This window comes from Danio rerio, chromosome 6, assembly GCF_052040795.2.
Source record: "Danio rerio strain M-AB ecotype USA chromosome 6, GRCz13ab, whole genome shotgun sequence".
Classification (NCBI taxonomy): domain Eukaryota; kingdom Metazoa; phylum Chordata; class Actinopteri; order Cypriniformes; family Danionidae; genus Danio; species Danio rerio.
This window is the reverse complement of record NC_141026.1, coordinates 33,050,617-33,063,794: the sequence shown is the minus strand read 5'-3', so window position 1 is coordinate 33,063,794 and position 13,178 is coordinate 33,050,617. Positions and strand designations below refer to the sequence as shown.

General features: G+C 35.0%; 2 protein-coding genes across 2 annotated transcripts in view; both read left to right on the top strand.

The window, feature by feature from the left end:
* Nucleotides 1-13,178, top strand: part of lepr (leptin receptor) — an 847,758-nt gene that overhangs the window by 465,483 nt on the left and 369,097 nt on the right. The gene's annotated exons all lie outside the window — the stretch shown is intronic.
* Nucleotides 1-13,178, top strand: part of sgip1a (SH3GL interacting endocytic adaptor 1a) — a 129,137-nt gene that overhangs the window by 23,113 nt on the left and 92,846 nt on the right. The window contains exons 3-4 of the mRNA XM_087257473.1: nucleotides 10,945-10,969; nucleotides 11,405-11,449. Coding sequence (XP_087113599.1) covers nucleotides 11,440-11,449 — 10 coding nt within the window. The 5' untranslated portion in view covers nucleotides 10,945-10,969; nucleotides 11,405-11,439. The remainder of the gene's footprint in view (nucleotides 1-10,944; nucleotides 10,970-11,404; nucleotides 11,450-13,178) is intronic.

Genomic DNA, 13,178 nt, shown 5'->3' with positions numbered 1-13,178 from the left:
AAAATACAGTAGCTACAGTTGAAGTCAGAATTATTAGCCCCCCTTTTAAATAGTTTTATTTTTCCCCAAATGATGTTTTCACAGTATGTCTGATAATATTTTTTCTTCTGGAAAAGTCTTATTTGTTTTATTTTGGCTAGAATAAAAGCAGTTTTAAATTTTTTAAAAACCATTTTAAGGACAAAATTATTAGCCTATATTTTTTCCGATAGTCTACAGAACAAACCATCATTATACAATAACTTGCCCAATCACCCTATTCAGCCTAGTTACCCTGATTAACCTAGTTAAGCCTTTAAATGTCACTTTAAGCTGTATAGAAGTGTCTTGAAAAATATCTAGTGAAATATTATTTACTGTCATCATGGTAAAGATAAAATAAATCAGTTATTAGAAATGAGTTATTAAAACTATTGTGTTTAGAAATGTGTTGACAAGATCTTCTCTCTGTTAAACAAAAATTGGGGAAAAAATTAACAGGAGGGCTAAAAATTCAGGGGGGCTTATAATTCTGACTTCAACTGTATATGTAGTGACTTATTAAAACAATTTATTTGGTTACTTATTAGAACTTCATTCAGCATACAAATTTAGTTATTCCTTTAAACAAAAAAACACATTAAGGGCAACATGAAAATGAAGGTGCTGTCCAGTCAATTGCCTTCTCCGAGAATAATCTCACTTTCCGGTCATTGGAAAGCAATATAAATGTGTCCTGCCACACACTGTCATTGACTCTGTATGTCCAGAGAGCTGGATTACATAACCGAGAGATCTTTAACAGACACATTATGAATCTGCCAAAACGAGCCCTGAAGCTAAATTGTCATGGACATCTTGTTCTGTTTACACTGGATGCATTGACAAGCAGTCAACAACAGGGGGCAGATTCCTTTCTATTTATTCATTTAGATGCTTCTTTTTGTTTAATCATGCTGTATGTTATAAATCATAATTTACTCTGTTTCCATGTCTTTATATTCCCTGAAAATAATAATGGCATATTACTGTTGTGTGTTTTTAGCCTAGTGTATATTATACTGAGGTACCACATTACAAAAACATAGTGGACTTTAGCGCCCCATCATTTCCCTGAAGCATTTGAGGTACAAATTCAGAACACAAAAGTTGCTTTAAAACTCTATGATTGTAATTTCTGAGAGGTTCTTGATATTTAACAATGCATAAAACAATGAGGTGTCTTGGTGAGGTATCTTTGTATAGTGATTATCAATCATCGTTAGTCTTAAAAATCTCTCTCACACACACACACACACACACACACACACACACACACACACACACACACACATATAATTTAATGTGTATATATATATATATATATATATATATATATATATATATATATATATATATATATATATGTATATATATATATATATACACACACACAAGATATATATATATATATTGTATATTTATAGATCTTGTATATCTATATATACTGTATTTATAGATCTTGTGATCAAAGCTTTCATCAAACTTTTTTTCAAATAAACTAAACAAATCAGAAGTTCTCCAGGAACCCAAAATACCTTCAGAATCACACCCCAGAGGGCTAATTTGATTTATAGCTTTTTCTCTCATCTTTCACTCTCAGCTAACTAATGATTGGAGGGGTGTGGCTAAGCTTTTTTGCCTAAGCTGTCAATCTGATGTAATCTGAAAAGGCCAGCAATTCCAGAGCAAATGGTTAGATTTTTGATAAAAGGTTACCAAAAGAATTAATTATATATATATATATATATATATATATATATATATATATATATATATATATATATATATATATATATATATATATTCAGTGGACTAACTTGCATGGATTAATAGGTCACACATTAAGGGCACGTATTTAGCAAAGTGTTTTTTGCGTAGCTGAAAATGCCAGATCTCATCCAAAAATGCTTGGATATGAGAGGTTCTCTAGCTGTCAACTGAGAGCACTAAGCACTTCATGTAAAACAAATGTTCAGCACCTCGCCATATTTTCATGCAGATTTTAAAATACAAGCCAATGGCTACCTGCATGGCCTGTTGTGACAATAGTTGTAAATAATGTAAAGTTTATTGCAAAGGCTTATTGTTTTACTTTGTATGGCCATAATTCCACCAAAGTGTTTTTTCATGATTCAAATTTGTCTCATTAAAGGAAATTGTGTTTCATACTAGTGTTTTTGGGATACCACCATCGCCTCTTTAGAATCAAGATTATACTATAGAAGGACTAGTGAACGGAACTAGTGACGATGTTTGTGATTTTTGGATTCAGTAATAGTTGGTTAATTGTTCTTGTCTGCTTGCCTGTCATCCCTCTTCGTCTCTCTTTTTCAGCATTTGAGTTATTTATGTGTGTTGAAGTAGGAGTGTGTTTACCCCCTCCCGTTTACTCCTTCCCACAAATATCCTTTGACAAATATTTTGAACGGCAGGCGGGTTTTGGAGGATGTTGACTGAAGCTGGTGGTCGGTTGTGGATGCTTCATGATGTGTTATTAAATTTAGAAAATTCTCTGGACTATTTCTTGAATGAGTAGCATTTTAAATCACATTACATTTTAGCTGCATATATATGAATATATATAAACAATAAATAAATATTTTACCTACCAGTTAAAAACACTACAAGTCAAAGGTTTGGGGTCAGTAGTTTTTTTAAATGTTTTAAAAATAAGCTTATTCTGCTCACCAAGGCTGCATTTAATATTTAATCAAAAATGCAGTAAAAATTGTCAAATTGTGAAATGTTATTGCACTATAAAAAAACTGTTCAAAAATAGTTTATAATATAATTCAATAATTTATTCCAGTGATTTTAATGATAATTTTTCAGCTTCATTACTCCAGTCTTCAGAGTCACATGATCCTTCAAAAATCACTCTATTAATAATTATTATTAGTATTACTATAACTATTATTACTATTATTATTAATGGTAATAGTAATAAAATCAATAATGACTGGAATCAGAAAGCACTTATTTAAAATTTTACTAAATATTGAACAATTTACCACTTTTTTTACATCTAATAAATGCCTCTTGATGAACAGAATAATTTTTTTTAAAAAAAGCATGAAAAAATAAATAAAACTGACCCCAAACTTTTGACCGGTAGTGTACATTCGAAAAACAGTTTGGCCACCTAACATCTTTAGTAATAGAAAGATAATACATTTAAATTCTAATTTTTATTGAGAAAAAAAGAAAAACAGCAAAATTTCTAATACATATTAAATGTATTCTCTTGATTTTATGTATTAACATAAAATATGTGTTGATTTTATTGACATTAACATATTAATTTGGATGTACGAATTCTTGGACTGCTGTCTGTGTTGGATTAAGTTTAGTTTTGAGTTAAGTACGGGCTAATCTAATGCATATCCACAAATATATTATTGAAAAGCATCCTATAGTAAAATATTAATATAAAAGTGTGAAACATGAGGGGTGTACTCAGTTATGCTGAGCTGTGTGTGTGTAGGCATTTGTATGTATGTGTCGCTTCGATTTCAGTTACAGCATTAAAAAAGCACAACTTTTAAGCATCCTTTAGAGATTAGACTGTATTTATTGTTGATTATTGAGTATATTTCAAGTTTTTATTAACAGTGCTTGAAGTGCCACTTTATATGGTTCCATCCACCTATCTATCCATATATACAATAATACAGTCTCTAACAAAAGTCTTCTCGCTTATCTATTTTGTAACAACACCTACTATTAACCTTACTTATAATTAATCAATTGGTGTTAGAAATAGCTATGAAAAGCTAAAACCCTCCATCATTTAATCAAGACAGAAAGGTCAAATTTTGTTGTCGCCTATTAAACACATTTACTGCAAATACAAAAATATGTCAGAGAAATAGCCTAATTAGCAGCGAAATAATAGTTGTGCTGTGAGATCCGAATTTAATATCTTGCATGACTTTCATGAGCTTGAAGGACTGCATCTATGCGGTTTGGCAAGGATTTATGCAATTCATTGATAAAGTCATCAGGAATAGCAACCAAAGCAGTTTTGCACGCCTCACTGGGGTTTATCAGATTTCTTTGGTTTCGTCTTCCATGCTTCCTCTTTCATCCTACCCCACATATGCTCAAGGATGTTTATATCTGGTGACTGGGCTGGCCAATCCTGGAGCATCTTTATCTTCTTTGCCTTGAGGAACTTTGATGAGGAGATGAAAGTATGTGATTGGGCATCATCCTGCTGCAGATTTTAGCCTCTTTTATGGTTGGGAATATAAGAGGTGGCTAAGATTTCTTAGTATTTTAGACTATTGATGTTGCCTTCCACCCTGCAGATCTCTCGCACTCCTCCATACTGAATGGAACCATAGACCATGATTTTTCCACCACCAAACTTCACTGTTTTCTGGGTAAATCTCGGATCCATGCGCGCTCCAGTAGATCTCCTGGAATATTTGCTGTGACTGTGGTGTATGTGTGGTGGTTATCTGAAAAATCCACCTTCTGCTACTTTTCTAGCTTCTATCCTTGAAGCAGGCTATGGGCCTTGGCAGATGGCAATGTTTTTTAATTGTCTTTTGTTCAGTGCTGGCTTCTGGGCACTGATTCAGTCATGGGGGCCATTTTAAGAATCCAACAAACTGTTCTAGTAGACACTTGGACTTCAGGTGACCAGGGGCCTCATGTACGAAGACTTGCGTGGAAATCTTACTAAAACATTGCGTACGCACAAAGCTGTAAATGTGAGTACGCAGAAAAAAATTCAGATGTATGAAACACTGCGTACGCCGAATCTCACGCATATTCTTTCGTACATCCGAATGAACGTGAAACTGAGCGCAACATGCACGAGCACAAAACCCCTCCCTGCCTCCTCCCCCGTATGAATATGCTAATGACTATGCTAATGGAAAACCCAACGAAAAAGCAATGGCAAAAGAAAGCAAAAAGAGAAACTTTGAACAGAATGTGAATTGGAGGTGCTGCTTTCGGTGGTAGACCGGAGAAAAGCGGTGTTATTTGCAAGTTTGTTCTCCGGAATTAACAACAAAAGAAAAAATAGAGTGGGAGAGTTTAGCTGATGCGGTTAACACAGTTGGGTCTGAACATCGCACTGAGTGCATTAAAAAAAAAAATAGTCTGGTTTATATCTGTAAAATGTTGCAGCACTCTTAACAGTCTCAGTGGCGCGCTCGTAAGACGCATGTGATCATGTTTTGACACGTTCGTGAATGAACTCAATTCGAATCCAGCGTCTGATGAACTCTTTCTTCTTTTTTTCCCCACTACATATCAGATTTTGCCTACTATTTATCACGAGAAAGACAAGTAGGAATCATTAATAAGTTTGTGCATCATATTTTATTTGCACATTTATTGAATGGAAATGTTTCTGATTCACGAATGTAAATTCATCTTCAGATAGTGTCTTTATAGCAATGTGCGTGCAGTAGATTGCTCAGATTACATTGGGAAAACAGGCGACCGCTGCAAATTGTGCTTTAATGTCTAGCTGCTCAACTGTATGGTATGGGAACCTTATTTACCTGCTAGATGAACCTGTCTCATACAGCTGCCATTGCAAGGCTCAGACACTTTGTAGAGAGGAATTTAACACAACTGCCTCTAGGAGTCGCCAATGGAAATAAAACAGACACGCACAAAAAATGTGCGTACGCCAGCCAGAAAGCTGCCGTGAAGCTGCGCACATTCCCACGTTCAGTTCATTGTTAGTAAATCCAAACGTGAGCGATTCTGAGCGTGAAACCTGGCGTACGCAAAGTTTTTGTGCGTACGCAGCGTTGATACATGAGGCCCCAGGTCTCATGGAGCTCTGCTGCAGTGGAAAATGTGCTGGCCTTGGATTTTTGGACCAACAATCGGTCTTCTCGAGCAGTTGTCTTGCGGGGCCTGCCTAACCTAGGCTTGTCCAAAACATCTCCAGTCTCTTTAAATCTTTTTTTATCCTCTCTTGATGCTGAGCCATTCTGAAGGTGACTGCCATATCTGCAGTGGATCTGGTCTTCAGCCTCTTGATAATCAACACTTTAGTCTCAGAGTGAATCTTAGGCATGTTTGCAGAGATCTATTCATAGTTGATGACGTGAAGGTCTAGTGTACTGGGGTTCTTTTTAGACACACCTGAGACCTAATTGATCCATTATTAGTCACATGTGAAGCTCATATGAAAAGGCGACAAAACCTATGTCTTTGGAAAAATGAACTTTATGGGCTTTAGCAAGCTGGGAATATTAAAATACTTTTTGACAGTTTTGTTTTGCTCTGAAACATTATTAAAAAAAAGCTGTTGGGATTAAAACGAGCCATTTCTTGTAATAAAATAAATAAAAATAAAATAAAATAAAATTCTTGATTATAAATATACTTCAGTGGCTCTTCAGGTAAATTTGTAGGCATTGGACTATAACCGTTTTCAAGGGATACCACGGTTTGGAAATGTTAAGGTTTTAAATACTGTTTTAAATCTGTTATACTATTATTATGATATACAGTTGAAGTCAGAATTATTAGCCCCCTTTGAATATTTGTATTTTTTTAATCTTCAACTGAATGTAAAATTGTTTTTTTATTTTATTTATTTTTATTTATTTTATTTTTTTGTTATCTTTAGCAGAAATTATATCGCTGGATTTAACTCTTTACAAGATTGACAAAGATTATAACTCTTTACAATTCAAAACGACATCTTTGGATATCATTTCTGCTGAAGATACTGTTGTTGTCCTACTGTCTGTGGTTTAGAAACTAATGATGATAGCTGAAGTCAATGACCTAAGTCATTTGAACTATTTAGCCTGATAGCCATGTACACTGTTTCTCAAAAAAAAAAAAGATTGTCATCATCACATGACATACCAGAGTCAGTAGCGTTGCTTCACTTTCATTTATATAAATTCTTTCGCGGTGCATAATGGTATAGTGTAGCGTCCTTCGGATGCGCACTTCTCGCATACTGTTTTCCTATTCTTTGAATTCGGACATACTGCTCGGCTCGCTTACTGTTGTAGCGTACTATATAGAAGTATGGAAGTATGTGATTTCAGATGCAGCCATTGTGTTCAAAGGGGGAAAAAGTTTTTTTATCCAGACATTTAGAATAGCATATTTTAGAGCAGTAATCACAATAGTGAAACTGAAATATTTTTGTCCAAGGTTATCATACTATTAGAAACTTATACTGGCCTATTTTGTACACAAGCAACAAGACTTTTGTCAGGGACTGTACACAATTAATATATTTTAATACAGAGTTTTTATTAATATAAAATCCTGCCTTACATTGATTTTTTTTCTAAATCCTAAATATTATTCAGACAAAACCGAAAAAAAAAAGAAATACTTGGCACTTCTTTGTAATAATGAAAAGCTGAATAAGATCATGTCAGAAATGCATATCACAAGAACTACAATTTGTGAAGATTGTTGTGGTCTGCTTTCATTTTCAAGACAAGACCTTAAGGCTTTATTTTGCTACATTTGTAAACACAAACACACATGCACCTGCACGCTGGAAGGATAAGATCTGCTCCACTGGGAAGTGTAGGGTGTAAAAGAGGTGGAGTGGAATGGGGGAGGGTATTCACAGACAGCATCTGCTCTATAGGGTGGTGCGAGTCTGGGTGTTTTCTGGCTGGGTAGATTGGGTTGATTAGGCATCATTTTGACCATATCTTCAACATTAAAGGGTGCTAAATGTGATCTGGAAACCTGTATATGTTCATTGATAATTGTGGAGCGATGTATCTCTGTCAATATATTGGTCACTGTGGCCCGTGTGTAAATGACTGGGCGTTTATAGAGTGTTATGTTCAGCCAGTTAGATAAAGACTGCGATAGAGGGCGCTAGAGACAGACAATGATAAGAAGAAGAGATGCTCACATGGACCTGAGCATGACTTAAGTGATCAGAGGATTGAGAATGAAACAGCATCTCATGACTGAACACTTCCTGTTTGTTTTTATTGCATAGAGTTGATTTTAGACTTAATGCAGATATATACAGTATTGTTGTATAAGTGCTTAAGGAGAGATGATGATAAAACTGAAAATCAGCAGGCTATTTTTGTTTGTATTGTAATTTGTGGTTTCAGTTCTACTACATATTCCTTACTGTGCATACATTTATATTTTATAGTCATAAAAATGCAGCAGCAGGTTAATCTGTCTTTTCATGCTGAGAAATGTCTTTAGCTGTTTGCATAATTTTATATTCAGAAGTTAATGACCAAACGTGTCTTTTATAAGCTCACATTGTTGCAAATGAAATATTATGCAGAAAATATATATTTTCCAGAAGATTAGATATTAATTAACAATCGTTCAGACATATGTACAAAAAGCCTCTCTATTTAAACTTTGGTCTTGCATGTCCACCATATTTGTAGTTTAAGACTTTTGCCATTGTTTGTAGTTCTAATTAAATTCTCTTCCAACGTGCAATACAGTTTGTTAGTGTGTTATTTGGGATAATTGTAGACTCATACACAACATGGTTTATTGTATGAGTCAGACCTGGGCATTTTAAGCATCCAGGCCACGTGCGGCCTGCTAGACTTCATTTTTCGGCCTGCATGAAGTGTTTCACACAGGTCTGATATTGCAAGTCAACACAATGGCACTTTCACATATAGCATCTTTTGTACACTCAGTTTTGTTATTTCAAATGGAGATGTGCAGATTCAGCACAAAAATAGAAAGCGATGCGCATGCGGTATATCACACTCACATTTTTACGTTTCTTTTATAAACTTTAGAGTTTTATGAATGTTTTTTGAATAGTTTCACATAATGCTTTTTTTTGATTTGGAAAACATTTAACTGTATTGGTCTGGCCCTCAAAACCTTTCCAGAGTCTCATATGGCCCCTTGGAAAAATGTACAGTATTGCCCACCCCTGCTATAAGTGCAAATTGTACAAGTGCACTCCATCCATAGTTTGTCATTTTGGATGCAACAAATGATTTAGGACATTCTACATGTAATTCTTTTTTTTTCTTTTTTTAAATAATATTTATGACTGTTAGTATGCAAATTGGAATGTAGCAATTATGTCAATTCATTTAATGAACCAATTTTTTTTTTTTATTCATTTACGTTTTGTGTGATATCACTTGCTCTCCTTTATTTTTTTCCCCAATTTTGAAGATAAGAGTATTTACCATATGTGGTGATACAGCAGACTGTTGTTGCTTTGATCAACACACGTGTTTTGCTTAGAAAAGAAAATGTGTTTAAAAGTATCAGGTTAAATAAAAAAATATAGTTAATGGCCCATTTAAAAGGAGCACAATTTTCTTAATTTATGAATAAATCAACTATTTGAACAAATCAAAAGAATAAATAAATAATAATATCTGACTCATTAAAAAAATCCTGCCACCTACACTCAAGTAATTATGGGCAAAGTTGTCACTGTGGTGGAGGCTTTTTAAATAGTGAACAATTGTACATTTTAGGTACTATTCTATACCTGTAAATTATCAATATGGAAAAGCTACATCCACAGTGAACGCTCACATACCTTTATTTTTGTATTGCTTTTCTTCATTTATGGAACATAATATATCAGCCTGCTTTCTAAATGTACCAAATAACATATAATAGATGTGATATGATGAATATATATATATATATATATATATATATATATATATATATATATATATATATATATATATTCTATTCTATTATATTATATTATATTATATTATATTCTATTCTATTCTATTCTATTATATTATATTATATTATATTATATTATATTATATTATATTATATTATATTATATTATTCATTCATTCATCTGCGGTCGCCACAGCGGAATGAACCGCCAACTTATGCAGCATATGTTTTAGGCAAATACTCATTCACCCTCATACACAACAGACATTTTAGCCTACCCAATTCACCTGAACCGCATGTCTTTGGACTGTGGGGGAAACCGGAGCACCCAGAGGAAACCCGTGCGAATGCGGGGAGAACATGCAAACTCCACACAAAAAAGCCAACTGACCCAGCTGAGGCTCGAACCAGCGACCTTCTTGATGTGATGTGACAGCACTACCTACTGTGCCATCGAGTCGCCCTAAATCATATTATATAAGTCTATTAATGCTTTTCTTATTTAACACAATCGAGGCATTTCAATGTAATTGTGCTTCACTATTACTGTTTTTGACTGCTTTTTGATGAAATAAATGTATTTTGTTTCTGGTGCATATATGATATATCTTCTAAAATATAGAAATATCCTACTAACCCCATACTTTTAAATAGTAATGTAAAAAATTTTACTTATAAAGGTTTTTTTTTCTATATTTTTAACAATTTAGTACAATCTTTAGGGTATTCATTACAATGAATTAAATAGTTTCTCACAAAATCATCAGCTGTTTTCTTTTTTTTTTTTGTCTTCAAACTGCAGCTGATGCATTTGTGAAACAGAAGGACATTTAATCAGGCCATCTCTGTTGTTTTTTATTTGTCTTTTCATTAGTAATCCAAAGGCGAGACCCACCTCCTCATATAAAATGAATCCCAGGCATGACACAAACATATTACCTCTCTCTCTCTCTCTCTCTCTCTCTCTCTCTCTCTCTCTCTCTCTCTCTCTCTCTCTCTCTCTCTCTCCCTCTCTCCCTCTCTCCCTCTCTCTCTCTCTCTCTCTCTCTCTCTCCTCCCCTCCTCCTCTGTCATAGTCAGAGTATTGAGCTCTGGCTCCTCCCTCTTCTGGTCAGCCACTGTTTCTGTCAGATGTAATGTCAGTGATTGATTTGTCACAGCGCTGCCAGCTGAGCCTCAATGTGCACTTTTACAAATGTAGCCATTAAGAAACTCTCTCCCAGTCTGTCTGTGTGTTCAGTTTCCTGTATTTAGTCGTGTGACACCAAACGCACCATTAATCTAGCTCCCTTTCTGTTCTGGCAGGAGCAGCACGCTGCACCATAACAAGGTAAGCTGTGTGCTTGTGTGTGTGTATGTATATATGTGTGTGTGTGTGTGTGAATTCCCAGTGAGGACTCTGACAGAAGCGATGAACCGCTCACCATGTGATATGCAGCAGAGCCTGCGGGATTGGCTGAGCCAAGCGATGACCTCAGCAAGCTCTCCCTCCCTCTCTCTGTCTCTCTCCACTCTGCTTTTTTCCTGCCCCCTTTTCAGCATCCTTTGGTGATCGTGTAGACCGCAGCCGCAGTGGGCAGCAGCAGCAGCATCCATGGCCTAAACACGGAGCCCTAAAACATCTGACGGCCCGTCGTACGAGGCACACGGGGACTTTAAACCCGAGGGTTTTGGAGGCCGGAAGACTGTTTTTATTTGGTTTCGTTTTTTAACATCTCTCCATCTGGTAACCAGGGGCTTCTCTCCTCCCCTCCTCCCATTTCAGGCTCCTTGGAGATAGAGGAATGCAAATCTGCAATCATGATGGAAGGTGAGGGCTTGGTCTATTTATATCTCTTCTTGTTGCGTGTACAGCCTTGGTTTTAAATGCCATAAGCTGTTCGGCTATTTTGGGTGGCTTGACATTCCGGTTACTCAGTGTAAAGCTGAAGGTGCTGGACAGCTTAAACATCACCACACGCTCGTATGTACACACACATGCATATGCACTCTAATGTACAATAGCAGGGATATTTAATGTTTTTCTTTTCTTTGTGCTTTCGTCTCACCCCCCTTTATAGCTTGTCTTTGTAAAGGATTATTTGGATTTTGCAGTTACGGCTTATGTGCCCAGCTGGCCGCCTCAGAATTCTCTTTGTATATGGAGTTCAACACACACACACGCACTCATACGTACACATCATACTGCACTCATTTGAGTTGTGTGTCTGCTCAAGGCCGTTTCTTTAAAGGGAGGTGTTCATGTGTGTAATTCAGTGTGCGCATGTGAGCGCTGTTGTCAGCTGTGTTTTTGGAGGGAGGATCAGGATGGCTCGTTTCACATGTGTGACGGAGGTTTTTATGTAACCAGAACATATCATTTATTTATAACACTGGATCAGATAAACTAAGTATCATGTCACCGGCTTCTAAACACCGTTGTCTGTCCTTTTGCATGAGGGCTGGTGTACGGTCACACTGGATCAAATCTAATGGGTTAAAGCTAATAAATAATGAAGACTTAATCATAATTTGTTTGTAGAATTTCCTCTGATGCGAGTAACCTATCACATATTCTTAATGACATCAGATTATGTGGGTCATCCACTCTCTTGTACATGGATTACAAACATGTGTTATGCAATTTTTTTGAGAAACGTCAGAACAAACCATATGCCGGTTTCTGATACAGTACACCAGCTTATTATTGTCATCTTGTGTATATATATATGTAAAGAGGTTAAGCATATATTAGGTTTTTAATTGCACAATAAAGTATAGCAAAGTACCGCATCATGCAAGTTTTATCTGCATTTTGGGTATCTCAAGATAAATGTTGCTATGATTTCTACTGAATGCAATTTCTGAGAGCTTTTTGAAATTCAACAATTTACATCATAAAACATTGACAGAACATTAACCATTAGTTTATTGTCTAAATTCTCTAAAATTGTATTTAATCATGAAGAAAATAATTTTATTAGGTAAAAGTATTTAGTCCAGCAGTTTTCATGAAATCCATGATTTATTTGGAGGTGTCTGAAACGGTTGTGTTTGAAATAGGAATTATCAGTCATCATTCGTCTTAAAATTAAGAGTTTACTTTTATCAAACCTATAAAACAACCTTGAATTAAGATAATTTAAAGGGATAGTTCATCCAAAGAGGACATTTGCTTTCTCTTTATTTAGGCCATTTATGGTATAGGAGACTATTTATCTTCAGTAGAATTCAGTAGAATTGTATTTTTGCTTAAAAGTAATTTATTTTTGTGATCAAAGCTTTCGTCGTTACTTTGAATGTCATAGAATTATTCAAAAATAATTCTAATAGGATGGATTAATGTCTAAGAAACATTAAAACATAAAAACATAAATTTTTTGCAATAAACTGTTTAACCGCACTTAAATGTGAATCTTAAGTTATTTTGTGTGATAGCTATATATATTTTCATTAAACAGAAAACATATAATAAAGATTATCAATAAACAGAAAATGTATAAACATTCTTTAGCAGCTCATTATGCAGGTCTTCTCAGGTGTGAATCACTGCAGTAGTA